The sequence below is a fragment of the Tachypleus tridentatus genome, chromosome 13, assembly GCF_004210375.1.
Source record: "Tachypleus tridentatus isolate NWPU-2018 chromosome 13, ASM421037v1, whole genome shotgun sequence".
NCBI lineage: Eukaryota > Metazoa > Arthropoda > Merostomata > Xiphosura > Limulidae > Tachypleus > Tachypleus tridentatus.
Genome location: NC_134837.1, coordinates 13,525,467 through 13,544,958, shown reverse-complemented (window position 1 = coordinate 13,544,958; position 19,492 = coordinate 13,525,467). Strand labels below are relative to the sequence as shown.

At 31.8% G+C, this 19,492-nt stretch overlaps 1 protein-coding gene across 3 annotated transcripts in view; it reads left to right on the top strand.

The window, feature by feature from the left end:
- The first annotated feature begins 1,573 nt into the window (after window positions 1-1,573).
- The window catches only part of LOC143237003 (serine/threonine-protein kinase ULK3-like), a 75,697-nt gene continuing 57,778 nt past the window's right edge, over window positions 1,574-19,492 (top strand). The window contains exons 1-6 of one of the 3 annotated variants that reach the window (XM_076475797.1): window positions 1,574-1,720; window positions 11,558-11,698; window positions 12,238-12,358; window positions 15,534-15,638; window positions 18,083-18,226; window positions 18,558-18,640. In XM_076475797.1, the coding sequence (XP_076331912.1) occupies window positions 1,631-1,720; window positions 11,558-11,698; window positions 12,238-12,358; window positions 15,534-15,638; window positions 18,083-18,226; window positions 18,558-18,640 (684 nt within the window). In that variant the 5' untranslated portion in view covers window positions 1,574-1,630. The remainder of the gene's footprint in view (window positions 1,721-11,557; window positions 11,699-12,237; window positions 12,359-15,533; window positions 15,639-18,082; window positions 18,227-18,557; window positions 18,641-19,492) is intronic. The other 2 variants (XM_076475795.1, XM_076475796.1) reach the window with 2 other exon arrangements.

Below are 19,492 nucleotides of genomic sequence, written 5' to 3'. Positions count from 1 at the left end.
ATGATGTCAAACGCTGTGTAAGGTTAGCAAAGCTATCGGAGGAGAAACTGTTGAATATTTCTGACAGTGTGATGCAGAGTCTATCAAAATCATTACGAAAGTTAGGTTAGCAGCATGATATTGGTCTTGGAACTGCTCATAAGGCCTTCAGAAAGAAATTATAGCTCTTCCCATGCAAAATAAAGTCGGTACAAGAACTGGAAGTAACTGATAATGAAAAACGAATACGCTGTTGCAGATGGTTTAACCGATTTATCGAAGAGAATACAGCTGATGTGTTGGATGTGACCTTTTTCACCGACGAAGCATGGTTCCATCTCTCGGGTTACGTTAATTAACAAAATTCAAGATTGTGGTCATCTGATAATCCTCACAGTTTGCACGAAACACACCCCTACATGATTCCAAGGTTGGTGTGTGGGTTGCGATTTCCAGACAACGATTTGTTGGCCCTATTTTCTTTATGAACACAATAAACAGCAAACGCTATTGTTCGGAGATTCTTCATACCTTCATCAGTCAGATAACAAGTGATGAAATCAATTACTCATGGTTTCAACAGGATGGTTCTACTGCCAACACATCTCACAGATCTATGCGGTTATTAAAGAAATGTTTTGGAGACCGCATTATTTCCAAAGACTTGTGGCCCCCACGCTTACCAGATCTTTGTCCACCACGCTATTATCTATGGGGAGCAGCAAAATCTGCAATGTATTGAGATCGTCTGCGCACACTGAATGACTTGAAAGCAGCGATAAAAGCATTCATTTAGTCTATTTCAAGCCAGCAACTGTTAGCGGTGTTTAGAAACAAAATAAGAAGGATCCAAGCTTGTATTGATGCCAACGGGGGTCACTTTCAACATTATTTATAATTGTCATTCATATTTACCTCCTGTATTCTATATTGAAGCATATCTGTTAATAAATATATAGGTTCACAGTGACTTTCCGAACACCCTGTATATTCTGTCTTTTGACATGCCGCGTTGGTTATATTTATGGGTGAGAGGAGACTTTCTCGAAGCCTCAGCTTACGCAACAATGTAGACAACACACCAATGTTTACATTGTTTGTTACACTCAAGAATCTTCTACAATTTTAATGGATAGGCAATAATTTTACAGTACAGATTTAACAGTATAAGTTACGTACATTTCGAAATGTACATTTAACTTAAAGAAACATCGATATTAAATATAAATATATATGACAGTAAATCCGTTACATTATACACAAATATATTACAACTGTGAAAAATATAATCAAGAAAAAATGGGTTTGATTCCCATTAACGAGCGCTCTTGCTTTCTTGACGTTGGGGACGTTATTTTCTACAATAAATCCCATTATTCATTGGTAAAGGTTAGTGTTGACTAGATTACGTCTTCCCTTTAGTCGTGATTTCAAAATTATGGACGATTAATACAGATAGTCTTTGTGGAGCTTTGCGTGAAATTAAATATAAAAAGAGAGAAGAAAGCGGCATTTGTTTGTGTATTTTAGCAGATCACAACAGGAAAAAGTGTGAACGATATTGATTTTAACTAGTTTATTATCGTATTTATTAGTTATATATCGTTTCATATGCATCCTGACAGAGGGCGATAAATGTGCATGATTCTTCATGGCACGAAGCCCAACTTTGGAAGGTTTTGTATTTACAGAGAAGTTAGGAAGAGGTTCTTATGCCACAGTTTACAAAGCTTACAGAAAGGTTATCGATATTTTTCGTATTGGTAGTGCTCTTAGTGTTGCTGGGGTATTTGTGAATAATATTTCCCACGTTGTATACTCATAAATGTTATTGACAGATTTGAAGAAGCTTGGTTTTATATTTCGTTATGAGTTATTCATGATAACTAATTTTGTGCCTATAGTGGAAATTAGATTACTAATTCAATTATCCATTGAATGCCTGAAAATGACCTAATGTTTTTGTGTTTCTGCATCTCTTAACAATATTATAATATTAGGAGCATTTTTATTAATTCTCTGTAGGTGCATTTATATTACACAACTTACAAGAGTTTTCCAGCAAACATTAAACAGCAACAAGAGGCTGTTTTTTTAACTGTTGCATGTTGTTTATGTACAGAATGTTGTTATGTAGTATATAGCTGTAATCATATTTCTGTCTTATTCCATATAATTTACTAGAATATTTTACAGATATCTTCTGATATTGCAATTTCTGTGTATATATTCATAACAAACTGAATTGTGTTGAGAACAATCTAATAACATGAAGTAGCATTAAGTCTCCAAATGTAAGGACCTGAAAAAAAAATCGACTCAAAGTAATGCACAAACTGAACAGTTTTTATTCAACTCAAAAACAAAGTATGTGTGTACTTGTTGTTAAACATAGAACAGTTGCTTTATACAACATGATGAGTGTGTCAGACAACTTCCATTTCATCTGATGCATGATGTCAAATCATGAATGGATATCATATGATAAACTTGGTGTGGAAAAACTTGGATTGGTAAACAGCTGCTGAGAAAAAGAAAAATACTTAATTGTACTATCTGTGTTAATAAACTTTGCACAAAATTAATTGAAGCCCACAACAGAACAGGAAGAAACTACAGGGTGTGTTTCTTTTGGCTCCTCTGCAGAAATATACAGGGTGCTGTTTATAGTAGAGGACAGTCAAGGAATTAATTTTTAAAAGAGGTTGATGGAGTTTGAGAGAGCCTGAAGTCTCACCAGTTTTGGGGTGACTTTAACTGTTGAAAGGGTTTCTCCCTCCATGGCTTCCTTAATCTGTGTTATAGCAGCAGTTGTTTATTGTGTGGAATGAGCAGAAAATTACTTACTGTTATCAAAATACACTATCATTATTGTTATAAACAAATGAAAGATTGAAACTGACAAACACACATAACTTGTCAAACAAATGGAACATAAACTAGTTAAGATCCCATTGTATTTCTGTGTAAAGTCCACAGTGTTAATTGGATTTGATGTTCTTAACCAAATTTTCATAGCTTAGTCTATTGGATTGACTTTCTGTTGAAGAGTTTTATTGTTTATAATTTATATTGTTGTACACATGACCTAGCTGGTAAGAAACACAAGTTTATATTGTTAGACACAAGACATAGCTGGTAAAAAATTGTAAGTTTATACTGTTAGATGCATGACTTGGCTGGTAAAAAACACAAACTTCTACTGTTAGACACATGACATAGCTGATAAACAGTTTTTTACTGTTAGACACCTGATCTAACTTATAGGAAACAGTTTTCTACTGTTAAGACACATGACATAGCTGATAAGAAAGTTTTCTACTGTTAGACACATGACATAGCTGATAAGAAAGTTTTCTACTGTTAGACACATGACATAGCTGATAAGAAAGTTTTCTACTGTTAGACACATGACATAGCTGATAAGAAAGTTTACTACTGTTAGACACATGACATAGCTGATAAGAAAGTTTTCTACTGTTAGACACATGACATAGCTGATAAGAAAGTTTACTACTGTTAGACACATGACATAGCTGATAAGAAAGTTTTCTACTGTTAGACACATGACAAAGCTGATTAGAAAGTTTACTACTGTTAGACACATGACATAGCTGATAAGAAAGTTTTCTACTGTTAGACACATGACAAAGCTGATAAGAAAGTTTTCTACTGTTAGACACATGACATAGCTGATAAGAAAGTTTTCTACTGTTAGACACATGACAAAGCTGATAAGAAAGTTTTCTACTGTTAGACACATGACATAGCTGATAAGAAAGTTTTCTACTGTTAGACACATGACAAAGCTGATAAGAAAGTTTTCTACTGTTAGACACATGACATAGCTGATAAGAAAGTTTTCTACTGTTAGACACATGACAAAGCTCATAAGAAAGTTTACTACTGTTAGACACATGACATAGCTGATAAGAAAGTTTTCTACTGTTAGACACATGACAAATCTGATAAGAAAGTTTTCTACTGTTAGACACATGACAAAGCTCATAAGAAAGTTTACTACTGTTAGACACATGACATAGCTGATAAGAAAGTTTTCTACTGTTAGACACATGACAAAGCTGATAAGAAAGTTTTCTACTGTTAGGCACATGACATAGCTGATACGAAAGTTTTCTACTGTTAGACACATGACAAAGCTGATAAGAAAGTTTACTACTGTTAGACACATGACATCTGATAAGAAGTTTTCTACTGTTAGACACATGACATAGCTGATAAGAAAGTTTTCTACTGTTAGACACATGACGTAGCTGATAAGAAAGTTTTCTACTGTTAGACACATGACGTAGCTGATAAGAAAGTTTTTACTGTTAGACACATGACATAGCTGATAAGAAAGTTTTCTACTGTTAGACACATGACAAAGCTGATAAGAAAGTTTACTACTGTTAGACACATGACAAAGCTCATAAGAAAGTTTACTACTGTTAGACACATGACATAGCTGATAAGAAAGTTTTCTACTGTTAGACACATGACAAAGCTGATAAGAAAGTTTTCTACTGTTAGGCACATGACATAGCTGATACGAAAGTTTTCTACTGTTAGACACATGACAAAGCTGATAAGAAAGTTTACTACTGTTAGACACATGACAAAGCTCATAAGAAAGTTTACTACTGTTAGACACATGACATAGCTGATAAGAAAGTTTTCTACTGTTAGACACATGACAAAGCTGATAAGAAAGTTTTCTACTGTTAGGCACATGACATAGCTGATACGAAAGTTTTCTACTGTTAGACACATGACAAAGCTGATAAGAAAGTTTACTACTGTTAGACACATGACATCTGATAAGAAGTTTTCTACTGTTAGACACATGACATAGCTGATAAGAAAGTTTTCTACTGTTAGACACATGACGTAGCTGATAAGAAAGTTTTCTACTGTTAGACACATGACAAAGCTGATAAGAAAGTTTTCTACTGTTAGACACATGACAAAGCTGATAAGAAAGTTTACTACTGTTAGACACATACGACGTAGCTGATAAGAAAGTTTACTACTGTTAGACACATGACAGCTGATAAGAAAGTTTTCTACTGTTAGACACATGACATAGCTGATAAGAAAGGTTTCTACTGTTAGACACATGACAGCTGATAAGAAAGTTTACTACTGTTAGACACATGACAGCTGATAAGAAAGTTTTCTACTGTTAGACACATGACATAGCTGATAAGAAAGTTTTCTACTGTTAGACACATGACATAGCTGATAAGAAAGTTTTCTACTGTTAGACACATACGACGTAGCTGATAAGAAAGTTTTCTACTGTTAGACACATGGCGGTAGCTGATAAGAAAGTTTTACTGTTAGACACATGACATAGCTGATAAGAAAGTTTTCTACTGTTAGACACATGACAAAGCTGATAAGAAAGTTTTCTACTGTTAGACACATGACAAAGCTGATAAGAAAGTTTACTACTGTTAGACACATGACGTAGCTGATAAGAAAGTTTACTACTGTTAGACACATGACATAGCTGATAAGAAAGTTTTCTACTGTTAGACACATGACATAGCTGATAAGAAAGTTTTCTACTGTTAGACACATGACGTAGCTGATAAGAAAGTTTTTACTGTTAGACACATGACATAGCTGATAAGAAAGTTTTCTACTGTTAGACACATGACAAAGCTGATAAGAAAGTTTACTACTGTTAGACACATGACGTAGCTGATAAGAAAGTTTACTACTGTTAGACACATGACAGCTGATAAGAAAGTTTTCTACTGTTAGACACATGACAAAGCTGATTAGAAGGTTTACTACTGTTAGACACATGACATAGCTGATAAGAAAGTTTTCTACTGTTAGACACATGACATAGCTGATAAGAAAGTTTTCTACTGTTAGACACATGACATAGCTGATAAGAAAGTTTACTACTGTTAGACACATGACATAGCTGATAAGAAAGTTTTCTACTGTTAGACACATGACATAGCTGATAAGAAAGTTTACTACTGTTAGACACATGACATAGCTGATAAGAAAGTTTTCTACTGTTAGACACATGACAAAGCTGATTAGAAAGTTTACTACTGTTAGACACATGACATAGCTGATAAGAAAGTTTTCTACTGTTAGACACATGACAAAGCTGATAAGAAAGTTTTCTACTGTTAGACACATGACATAGCTGATAAGAAAGTTTTCTACTGTTAGACACATGACAAAGCTGATAAGAAAGTTTTCTACTGTTAGACACATGACATAGCTGATAAGAAAGTTTTCTACTGTTAGACACATGACAAAGCTGATAAGAAAGTTTTATACTGTTAGACACATGACATAGCTGATAAGAAAGTTTTCTACTGTTAGACACATGACAAAGCTCATAAGAAAGTTTACTACTGTTAGACACATGACATAGCTGATAAGAAAGTTTTCTACTGTTAGACACATGACAAATCTGATAAGAAAGTTTTCTACTGTTAGACACATGACAAAGCTCATAAGAAAGTTTACTACTGTTAGACACATGACATAGCTGATAAGAAAGTTTTCTACTGTTAGACACATGACAAAGCTGATAAGAAAGTTTTCTACTGTTAGGCACATGACATAGCTGATACGAAAGTTTTCTACTGTTAGACACATGACAAAGCTGATAAGAAAGTTTACTACTGTTAGACACATGACAGCTGATAAGAAAGTTTTCTACTGTTAGACACATGACATAGCTGATAAGAAAGTTTTCTACTGTTAGACACATGACGTAGCTGATAAGAAAGTTTTCTACTGTTAGACACATGACGTAGCTGATAAGAAAGTTTTTACTGTTAGACACATGACATAGCTGATAAGAAAGTTTTCTACTGTTAGACACATGACAAAGCTGATAAGAAAGTTTTCTACTGTTAGACACATGACAAAGCTGATAAGAAAGTTTACTACTGTTAGACACATGACGTAGCTGATAAGAAAGTTTACTACTGTTAGACACATGACAGCTGATAAGAAAGTTTTCTACTGTTAGACACATGACATAGCTGATAAGAAAGTTTTCTACTGTTAGACACATGACAGCTGATAAGAAAGTTTACTACTGTTAGACACATGACAGCTGATAAGAAAGTTTTCTACTGTTAGACACATGACATAGCTGATAAGAAAGTTTTCTACTGTTAGACACATGACATAGCTGATAAGAAAGTTTTCTACTGTTAGACACATGACGTAGCTGATAAGAAAGTTTTCTACTGTTAGACACATGACGTAGCTGATAAGAAAGTTTTTACTGTTAGACACATGACATAGCTGATAAGAAAGTTTTCTACTGTTAGACACATGACAAAGCTGATAAGAAAGTTTTCTACTGTTAGACACATGACAAAGCTGATAAGAAAGTTTACTACTGTTAGACACATGACGTAGCTGATAAGAAAGTTTACTACTGTTAGACACATGACATAGCTGATAAGAAAGTTTTCTACTGTTAGACACATGACATAGCTGATAAGAAAGTTTTCTACTGTTAGACACATGACGTAGCTGATAAGAAAGTTTTTACTGTTAGACACATGACATAGCTGATAAGAAAGTTTTCTACTGTTAGACACATGACAAAGCTGATAAGAAAGTTTTCTACTGTTAGACACATGACAAAGCTGATAAGAAAGTTTACTACTGTTAGACACATGACGTAGCTGATAAGAAAGTTTACTACTGTTAGACACATGACAGCTGATAAGAAAGTTTTCTACTGTTAGACACATGACAAAGCTGATTAGAAGGTTTACTACTGTTAGACACATGACATAGCTGATAAGAAAGTTTTCTACTGTTAGACACATGACATAGCTGATAAGAAAGTTTTCTACTGTTAGACACATGACAAAGCTGATAAGAAAGTTTTCTACTGTTAGACACATGACAAAGCTCATAAGAAAGTTTACTACTGTTAGACACATGACATAGCTGATAAGAAAGTTTTCTACTGTTAGACACATGACAAAGCTGATAAGAAAGTTTACTACTGTTAGACACATGACATAGCTGATAAGAAAGTTTTCTACTGTTAGACACATGACAAAGCTGATAAGAAAGTTTTCTACTGTTAGACACATGACAAAGCTCATAAGAAAGTTTACTACTGTTAGACACATGACATAGCTGATAAGAAAGTTTTCTACTGTTAGACACATGACATAGCTGATAAGAAAGTTTTCTACTGTTAGACACATGACAAAGCTGATAAGAAATTTTACTACTGTTAGACACATGACAAAGCTGATAAGAAAGTTTACTACTGTTAGACACATGACAGCTGATAAGAAAGTTTTCTACTGTTAGACACATGACAAAGCTCATAAGAAAGTTTACTACTGTTAGACACATGACATAGCTGATAAGAAAGTTTTCTACTGTTAGACACATGACAAAGCTGATTAGAAAGTTTACTACTGTTAGACACATGACAAAGCTGATAAGAAAGTTTTCTACTGTTAGACACATGACATAGCTGATAAGAAAGTTTTCTACTGTTAGACACATGACAAAGCTGATTAGAAAGTTTACTACTGTTAGACACATGACAAAGCTGATAAGAAAGTTTTCTACTGTTAGACACATGACAGCTGATAAGAAAGTTTTCACTGTTAGACACATGACATAGCTGATAAGAAAGTTTTCTACTGTTACACATGACATAGCTGATAAGAAAGTTTTCTACTGTTACACATGACATAGCTGATAAGAAAGTTTTCTACTGTTAGACACATGACAGCTGATAAGAAAGTTTTCTACTGTTAGACACATGACAGCTGATAAGAAAGTTTTCTACTGTTAGACACATGACAGCTGATAAGAAAGTTTTCTACTGTTAGACACATGACAGCTGATAAGAAAGTTTTCTACTGTTATACACATGACATAGCTGATACGAAAGTTTTCTACTGTTAGACACATGACATAGCTGATTAGAAAGTTTACTACTGTTAGACACATGACATAGCTGATAAGAAAGTTTTCTACTGTTAGACACATGACATAGCTGATAAGAAAGTTTTCTACTGTTAGACACATGACATAGCTGATAAGAAAGTTTTCTACTGTTAGACATATGACAAAGCTGATAAGAAAGTTTACTACTGTTAGACACATGACATAGCTGATGAGAAAGTTTTCTACTGTTAGACACATGACATAGCTGATAAGAAAGTTTTCACTGTTAGACACATGAATGAAGCTGATTAGAAAGTTTACTACTGTTAGACACATGACATAGCTGATAAGAAAGTTTTCTACTGTTAGACACATGACATAGCTGATAAGAAAGTTTTCTACTGTTAGACACATGACAAAGCTGATAAGAAAGTTTTCTACTGTTAGACACATGACATAGCTGATAAGAAAGTTTTCTACTGTTAGACACATGACAAAGCTCATAAGAAAGTTTACTACTGTTAGACACATGACATAGCTGATAAGAAAGTTTTCTACTGTTAGACACATGACATAGCTGATAAGAAAGTTTTCTACTGTTAGACACATGACAAAGCTGATAAGAAAGTTTACTACTGTTAGACACATGACATAGCTGATAAGAAAGTTTTCTACTGTTAGACACATGACAAAGCTGATTAGAAAGTTTACTACTGTTAGACACATGACAAAGCTGATAAGAAAGTTTTCTACTGTTAGACACATGACAGCTGATAAGAAAGTTTTCTACTGTTAGACACATGACATAGCTGATAAGAAAGTTTTCTACTGTTACACATGACATAGCTGATAAGAAAGTTTTCTACTGTTACACATGACATAGCTGATAAGAAAGTTTTCTACTGTTAGACACATGACAGCTGATAAGAAAGTTTTCTACTGTTAGACACATGACAGCTGATAAGAAAGTTTTCTACTGTTAGACACATGACAGCTGATAAGAAAGTTTTCTACTGTTAGACACATGACAGCTGATAAGAAAGTTTTCTACTGTTATACACATGACATAGCTGATACGAAAGTTTTCTACTGTTAGACACATGACATAGCTGATTAGAAAGTTTACTACTGTTAGACACATGACATAGCTGATAAGAAAGTTTTCTACTGTTAGACACATGACATAGCTGATAAGAAAGTTTTCTACTGTTAGACACATGACATAGCTGATAAGAAAGTTTTCTACTGTTAGACATATGACAAAGCTGATAAGAAAGTTTACTACTGTTAGACACATGACATAGCTGATGAGAAAGTTTTCTACTGTTAGACACATGACATAGCTGATAAGAAAGTTTTCTACTGTTAGACACATGATGAAGCTGATTAGAAAGTTTACTACTGTTAGACACATGACATAGCTGATAAGAAAGTTTTCTACTGTTAGACACATGACATAGCTGATAAGAAAGTTTTCTACTGTTAGACACATGACAAAGCTGATAAGAAAGTTTTCTACTGTTAGACACATGACATAGCTGATAAGAAAGTTTTCTACTGTTAGACACATGACAAAGCTCATAAGAAAGTTTACTACTGTTAGACACATGACATAGCTGATAAGAAAGTTTTCTACTGTTAGACACATGACATAGCTGATAAGAAAGTTTTCTACTGTTAGACACATGACAAAGCTGATAAGAAAGTTTACTACTGTTAGACACATGACAGCTGATAAGAAAGTTTTCTACTGTTAGACACATGACATAGCTGATAAAGTTTTCTACTGTTGGACACATGACATAGCTGATAAGAAAGTTTTCTACTGTTAGACACATGACAAAGCTGATAAGAAAGTTTTCTACTGTTAGACACATGACATAGCTGATAAGAAAGTTTTCTACTGTTAGACACATGACATAGCTGATAAGAAAGTTTTCTACTGTTAGACACATGACATAGCTGATAAGAAAGTTTTCTACTGTTAGACACATGACATAGCTGATAAGAAAGTTTTCTACTGTTAGACACATGACATAGCTGATAAGAAAGTTTACTACTGTTAGACACATGACAGCTGATAAGAAAGTTTTCTACTGTTAGACACATGACATAGCTGATAAGAAAGTTTTCTACTGTTAGACACATGACATAGCTGATAAGAAAGTTTTCTACTGTTAGACACATGACATAGCTGATAAGAAACACAAGTTTTCTACTGTTAAGACATAACATGACAGATAAGAAACACAAGTTTCTACTGTTAGACATATGACAATTATGCATTCTGATTGCTTATTTCATTAAAGTTTCTCGTGTATTCAGTTCTTTCACATTATTGTTCTTGATAAATTTTGTATTCTGCTTGCTTATTTCATTAAAGTTTCTGATCTAGTCAGTTCTTTGACAGTACTGTTTTTGAAATGGATGTTTGAAGCATCTAGCTTGAAGGATAGGGGACTACATGTACATGGTCTTTTTTTTCTGAAGCCATATGACAATTTTCAAGGCAGTTCTTCAGACATTTCACCTGCTATTTCTTAGACCAGTGTTGTTCCTCATGTGTTATGTTGCTTTTATTTAAATTTCTATATCAAGTATATAGCTTTCAGAGTAACTCTTTCTATAAGTAAGTTTTGTTTTTATATGTGTTCAGAGTTCAGACAGGGAAGTGGTTGCTGTCAAGTGTGTGGAGAAGAACTCGCTCACAAAGTCAGCAGTGGAAAACCTTTTGACTGAAATAGAAATTCTTAAAAAAGTTAAACATGAATTTATTGTTGAACTTAAAGATTTCCAAGTAAGTTAATGTTATTATACATTTCAGTTGTTTTGTTTTTTTCATGTGAGTTGTATTTTTCATTTCTTCTCAATAATAATGATTGATATACCAGAATTGAAATTGTAGAGATTCATCATAGAATAGGGAACAAGCTAAATGTTAAAACGTACAGAACCATTTTGTATTTACTTGAACACAAGTTGAAATAATACAAAGTTGTTGGTTAAAAACAAAGAAATAGTTAGAAAAACTGACATTTGAAAGTCTCAAAAAGCTATAAATTTATATGTAGTGAATGCTTGCTGGAGAAGGAGGTCGTCTGCTTTGGAAAGATGTCAAGAGAGAGATGGGAAAAGGTTTAGTGTAAAATTGAAGGAGATAATTTATAAAGTTTTATAACTAAGGTCTTGAGATAATAAAGTAAATATTTGTGATTCAGTAAACTTTTTTGATAGATTTCAACCTTTATCTTATGAGAAACCTGGTAAGGAAAGGATTCTGAAAGTTTAATAATTTAGAAATAGTTATTCTAAACGTTTTCATTTGTCTTATTTTAGTGGGATAGCCACTTTATATACCTCATCATGGAATATTGCAGTGGTGGAGATCTCTCACATTTTATTAGATGGCGAAGAAGACTTCCTGAAATTACCATTAGAAAGTTTCTACAACAGATAGGTATATAAAAACCTTCTTATCCTGTCTTTGTAAATTTGAATTAAAATAAAGAATTTTCTTTTATTTACTGGAATATGAAGCCTTAAAGAAACAACACTAATGAAAATGTCCAGTAACTTTTATCTCATTTTTTTTCTTTAAGAATTAAAATGTTAAATTAACACTGAGGATTATGATGAAGTATTTGTTTAGTAAATATGCTGCAATGCTCTTGTTGTTGAGAGAAAACCCTGCAATATTGAGTCTGAAGGGCTAATATTATGATATTTTAAGGTGAGACTTTTTTTTTTATAGACTCTTAGGAAGATCTTCTATATAACAGGAGGATCAGCAGGATATGTAACTAAGAATTACTGAATTTAGCTAATATTAAATGTTTTGTCAGAGAAATAGATTTAGTACAATGTATAACCTACAATGGAAACAATCTTTATTGATTGAAGGCATAAAATTTGGTTTGTATGCATGCCAGATGCTTGCCTTTCACTTGCTTCATCAGTTTATTAGACTTATTTTCTTTACATGTTTGCCTGATAACCAGTTCACTCATGACCTTGTACATAAATGTTTAAATCTGATGTTTACTCAGTGGGAAGTATTGGATTCAACCATAGTAAATGATACAAACTTGTTGTTACTCAAACATAGGGGATGTCATAACCTTGAGATATTATCTGCTACACTGTTGGAAGGCACTTTTGTCAACATTTATGTAAAATGTACGTCATTATGGCCACACACCTCCCACTGCTACACTGTTGGAAGGCACTGCTGTTAACAGTTATGTAAAATGTATATCATTATGGCCATGCCCTCCCATCACTGCTACACTGTTGGAAGGCACTGCTGTTAACATTTATGTAAAATGTACGTCATTATGGCCATGCCCTCCCATCACTGCTACACTGTTGGAAGGCACTGCTGTTAACATTTATGTAAAATGTTTATCATTATGGCCATGCCCTCCCATCACTGCTGCACTGTTGGAAGGCACTGCTGTTAACATTTATGTAAAATGTACATCATTATGGTCATGCCTTTCCCTCACCCAGGCAAAACAGGTGTGACCTCAATAGAACAAAGAAATAAAGCTTGATAGACTATTTTCTTGATAACATGTCTTGAGAAAATGGCATGGACTTGGAATAAATAAAACATGTTTGAACAGTTATTCTTTGAAATAAAAAGGTAGAAAAACGAAAAGACATGCTGTGCCTAAATACCAAAATATTACAGTAAAATACACACAGAAAATCTGACTAGATGCTTTCTTCATATGTATGTTAAGCTTATTATGATGGGTCATGGGTGAAAGGCCATGTCATTGTGTTTGTTTACTCACATTCAAAAATTTATTCAACTACTGTTTCATAAATTTATGTCATAAAGTTTGGTATCAAACTGTAGATTATGATTAATATTTCATATTATACATTATGTAATTTTAATTCAAAATTAAATATTTTAAAAATGCCTAAACATTGATTTCTCTGAGTCACATGATATGTTGAGTGCAGCACTGGCTCATATTGGATGTTTGTGGTAACAAAATACAAAACTTTTAGTTTTGTATGAATTAGGAACATGAATTACCAATATTTAAATGCTAGAATATAAAATAAATGTCTCCTATCTTTTCTGTATGATGAGATATCACTAATGTACTGAATTAAGCACAATACCCCCGAATCACCTACTACAGTTTTTGGAAATGGTCCCTTATATACTCTTAATTCTACATATGACATGTAAGTAACCAATCAGAAGCTCAGTATGTCCCACAAGTGGATTTTCCAGCCATTTTCAAATACTGCAGGCATAGTTTCTTTCTTTTGAGACAAACTTCATGCTGTTAAGTCTTAAGTATGTTTGATTTTTTTTTCTACACTACTTTGTTATTAAACTAGATACATTCTGATGGAATTTTATGGTATCAGTAAAGTAATTTATTATTTTTGAGTTATTCAGATGTATACATAAAGCTTTTAAAAAATTATTTTATTTCACATACTACACCTGTGGAATTTCTTAAGGCTTAGCAAACTAACAAGCAGCAACTAAGTACAAAGATTGTTACTAGAAAAGATAATTGTTTGCTTTATTTCTTTATTTACTGTCCTAAATTTTAAGAAAAATATGTTTAAAATGTTATTTGTAAATAATAATAATCTATATACATATGCATTATAACTGAAATATGATTCTATTTTACAAAATACTGGCCCATTAAAACATAACCAAGACTAGTCACTTTGTAAAGACTAAAGGTCAATTTGATATTCTTGGATTCAATAACATAAGCACACATTGTAACTTCTATCTTAGCCAGCAGTGGCTAAAGGGTAAATATAATAAAAATAGTAATATATATGTACGTAAATGTATAATGCTATGACATTTAAGCTAATTTAGGTTATATGTTTGTGATCATTCTAGAAAAGAAAAAAAAAGTATAATTTATATTTACTTCCTAATTTTTATGGTGGTTATGAGATTAGTCAAATCTGTTGAACATGTACAGAGATTCTGATTTGATTGTGAAAAAAGCCAATCAAATAGAAAGTTTTTTCTTAAAAATATTTAACAATTACCTGGAGGTTATAAAGATATCACTTGTGAAATTTGAAAATTTTCTCATACATAAAAGGATTTTTAATCTTAAGATTACTCTGCATGTTGCCTGGTCAACATTCTGAAAAAAATTATGAACATTTTTTTAAATTAAAATATATTACTACTTAAAACTTTTTTTTTCTGAAAGCCTGGTAATGTATACTAATAACCTGCAAAATTTTGTAAACATATGTTTACATTATTAAAAAAATAATCATATTATAGTTACTTTCATGAATACCTTCGTGGTTACAAGGAGGGTGGATTCCCTTCAAGCCATAAGGATAGTTAATTTATAATATTAATGTTTCAGTGTATGGAATTTCCTTGTTAAAAATTTTTACTTGTTATTTTAATGTTTGAGAGGTGTTCTTGCTTAAATAGTTTATCTGTTATGTTCTTTCAGTGATTAAGTTTACATAAGAAGTACATTAATCGATTATGATAATGTTTTAGTGTGATTTTTTGCACTAGACAAAAATAAACTACATCAATATCTTATGAAGAACTTCTTCATTATACTGATATAGAATAACTAAATTTTACTTGTATTTGTTTTCAGCTAAAGCATTACAAGTTTTACGATCTCATAACATAGCACATATGGATTTAAAACCACAGAATATTCTTCTGTCTTCTGTTTGTAATCCCAAGTTAAAACTTGCAGGTAAGGCATGATCTTTTGTTTATGTCTTGCTGAATTTTTAATGAAAATTTTTTAGCTTATTTCTCTGTTAGAATTTAATCTGTAAGTGTGAAACTGTCATACCCTTTCAATAGAATAAGAACTACATTAAGAAAAAAAATTTCAAAGCTGCCTCTGCTTTAGTTTGTCTGTAATCATTTTGTAGACTTTATAGACTGGTGCTGGTATCCTTTTTGGTAAAGGCAGTTCTACAGTGTCTTATGTATTTAACATTCCAGTGAAATAATTATTTTATAAACTTTATTCGAGAGAAACTAAAACGCACATGCACAAATGGACATCAGCTGTAAATGAAGATATATTCAACTTCTGTTCACCTAATATAGAATAATTTATGTCAACTGAAACATTTGCAGGTATATTCAAGAAGGATTTTATTCAAGTGTTACTTCAGGACTGAAATTAAGAGATCAGTATAATAATTTGGTGGCTTGTTATTAAGTTTGATTTTTAATGGTAAAAATTCAACACTGTATATAGGCGAGAGTCAGTGTGCCAAAACAACTTTTTTATATAGTTACATTCAAAATCTAATTAAACTACTTGATTAGCAATTTATGCCCATCAACTTGAAGTGTAGTTTTAATTTATTTTTAAGATTTGCATATTTTCTGTGTTTTAGTGAACTGTCTGTCTTCTATTTTCTGTACCATATGACCCACTGTACTCAGAAATAGATTTTCTTTCTTTCTCTCTTCTCTCATATTGGTTTCAGATATACAAACTGAAGGTATTGACATCAGAATATAAAATAATCTTTTCCTATTTCCTGTGGTGTCTGTCAATAAATATGACACAAATTCTCCCAATTCTTCATGTTTTAGAAATCACTTATATGATTGTGCCTATTTATCAGTCATACCTGTTTATAACCAATAAAAATGCTGTTTTGTGAATTATATGATTCTAATGATGCCTTTATGGTGAGACCTGGTATTTCACAAGTAGATCTTTATGTGTGTGTAGACTGTAGTTAGTGCTTCAAAGAATAAAGAAAATTATTTAACATATTTTACTTAGAAAGCCAGGTAAATTATAGTAATCTTGGGGCATTGTTGTAGTGCCAAAGATATGTGATGTTTGTGACATATAATGCATAAAATAAACAATGAGAACAGTTATATATATAAAAGTTAAAAAATGCAGGCACTCAAGTAAAGCTGGATTAGGGTTTAGGTAAGTGTTAAATATCATGATTTTTGTGTATATTTTTGAAGAAAAGTAACTAAAAGTTAAATTTCAGATTATACAAGAAAACTGAAAAAAAGAAATGGAAGAAGTTCTATTGGTTATTGTTCAAGAGCCACATGACACTGCATGATTTAACACAAACTTGCTAATCCTAAATTGTTGTACTGTTGCTGAGTGGTATATTGCTTGTTACAATAGTAATATGTGTTTCAAAGAGCAATAAAAGTACATTAAAGCAGATGTGAAAAAAGTAAATAGATCTGAAATTCTTAGGTAATTTTAATTGTCTTACAATCTGCAGTCATTCTAGAAAAAAAATTATTTTTGATTTTATTTCATATATTTTTTAACTTTTGTTCAAAATAAAAAAATTCTGTAGATTATACAAATGAAATATGAAATGAAAAAAAAAATTTATTCTTAGCATGAAAATCACCATTTACTCAGACATGGTTGAACTGTAACAGTACTTGATTAAAACTTTTATTTTTTTTGAACAATAGATTTGTAATGTTTACTGAAAGCTTGCCACATTTTTTAAGGTGCATCTTGTACATTAAGAATTATGTATAATGATTACCAAGTCGGTCAAAATGACCAAGCTCACATTTAGTGTTAATAGATCATACTTTGAAAGCTACCTTAGGTGTTCTTGTGAAGATTAAGATATTGGTATAGCTATTTATTTGCTTCTCTTTGAGTACACATGAGTCAGTCCTTGTTATTTATAACATTTTTTGTTCAGCTTTTCAAATAATGTTTAGATTTTGTCTTGATTTTAAAGTATTTAATAAACTGGGTTTCACAGATATTTTTATCTTAAAATGTATCTTATTATTAAATTCTACTGGAAAATAGAGTTAACAGAGGTTATTGAAATTGAAACCTTATTATAAATCACTAAAAATCTTTTGCAATTGGGACTAAAAATCATGTGTAATTTTTACTCTTAACATTGTAAATTTGATTACATATGTAAAAAGTTTTCAGTTGGTTATTTTAATATCATGAATATACCTTCAGGAGTTTTAATATTTTGCTGTTTAGTCTTACAAAGACCACATTCATGATTCTATTCTGCAAATTGGGAAAATGGCAAGAAACAATGATAACACATAAACATAACAGGTTCAGTGATTACTGTTATCTGAAGATTACCATCATTGTAGAGGAAAAATTTCTGTAAAACAATTTTTTTTCTTTTAATAATGCAGACTTTGGCTTTGCACAGTACCTTCAACCAGAAACAGAAGGCACTTCTCTTCGAGGCTCGCCTCTTTACATGGCTCCAGAGATTTTATTGAATCGGCGTTATGATGCCAGAGTTGACCTTTGGTCAGTTGGCATAATTTTATATGGTAGGTTTCTTGTTGACTTTGTAATTTATATATTTAATTCTTGTGTTTTGGTAAATTATATATTTTTTATAGAGTAGGTTAAGCTATAATATTAATTTTCTAAGCAGAGTCTCTTGTTCATAATGAAAGAAATTCAATATATTGGAAAGAATTTTTTTTTCTTATTTTCGTAAAACAACATATGAAACTTGATCAATTAGAGAAAAGTGTTCAAAATAATGTTTTAGTTTTTTTTTTTAAATATTCACTAGATATTTCTCAACAAATATTATCCATAAAGTTCATGACCACTAATATTTCTGTGTTTTTGGTTATGATCATATTTTTTTAGAATGTTTATTTGGGCAAGCTCCATTTTCATCTGGTTCGTTTGCAGAACTAGCAGAGAAAATCAAAAGCACGAAGCCAATAAAGGTGAATTATTTTAATGATATAACTATCAAATCTGACTTACTCTGTTTTTGTTTAAGTGCAAAATGATGTCTATATGAAGATTAAAAATGGTTTGTTTCACTTTATAATTTTCAAATTTCATTTACATAGTCTCTAGAACTTCCTAAATTAATATCAGAAGTTTTTATTTTTTTATAAAACTTTATATTTGATCTGTTATTTTCTCTGCTGTAATGCTGTGTGGACTCAGTTCATTTGATTAACATTGTAACCACCATAAACACACAAACCAAAAGTGAAGTAATCAAAATTACTCTTGTTTTGCTCACATGAATGATTTCAGGTTGAAACATAAAATTATATGTACTTATTTTAAATATGACAGTGGCTCAGCAGTTGGTCTGATACCTTATAATGCAAAAAAAACTGTTTTAATACCTTTCATGGTACAACACAAATAGTTCTTTGTTTAACTGAACTGCAAACAAACAATAACTTGTACTAAATAATCTCAGGATTGTAACAGTTAACATATGTTTTTATTTAATTTTATAATTTTAATGTTCTTTGAATCATGTTTAACTACCAGACCTGGGTAGCAAAGTAAAGAACTCAAGTTATGGTAAAACAATGTATTAAATTATACATTACATCTACAGCTTGTGTACATATCTCAACGAGGAATGTATTCAAGCTGTTGAATTTTTAAGTTTTACATTCTGGTTGCTTTTGTAAAAACAAATTAAGATGTGCAAAATAATTAAATGAAAAATTGCTCAAATGTGTCTGAAAGCTTTGCTTATTCCTACACCAGTCACATGAACTGTATGTGTGCACTTTTTATAACAGCTTCACCACAATACAATAAATGTA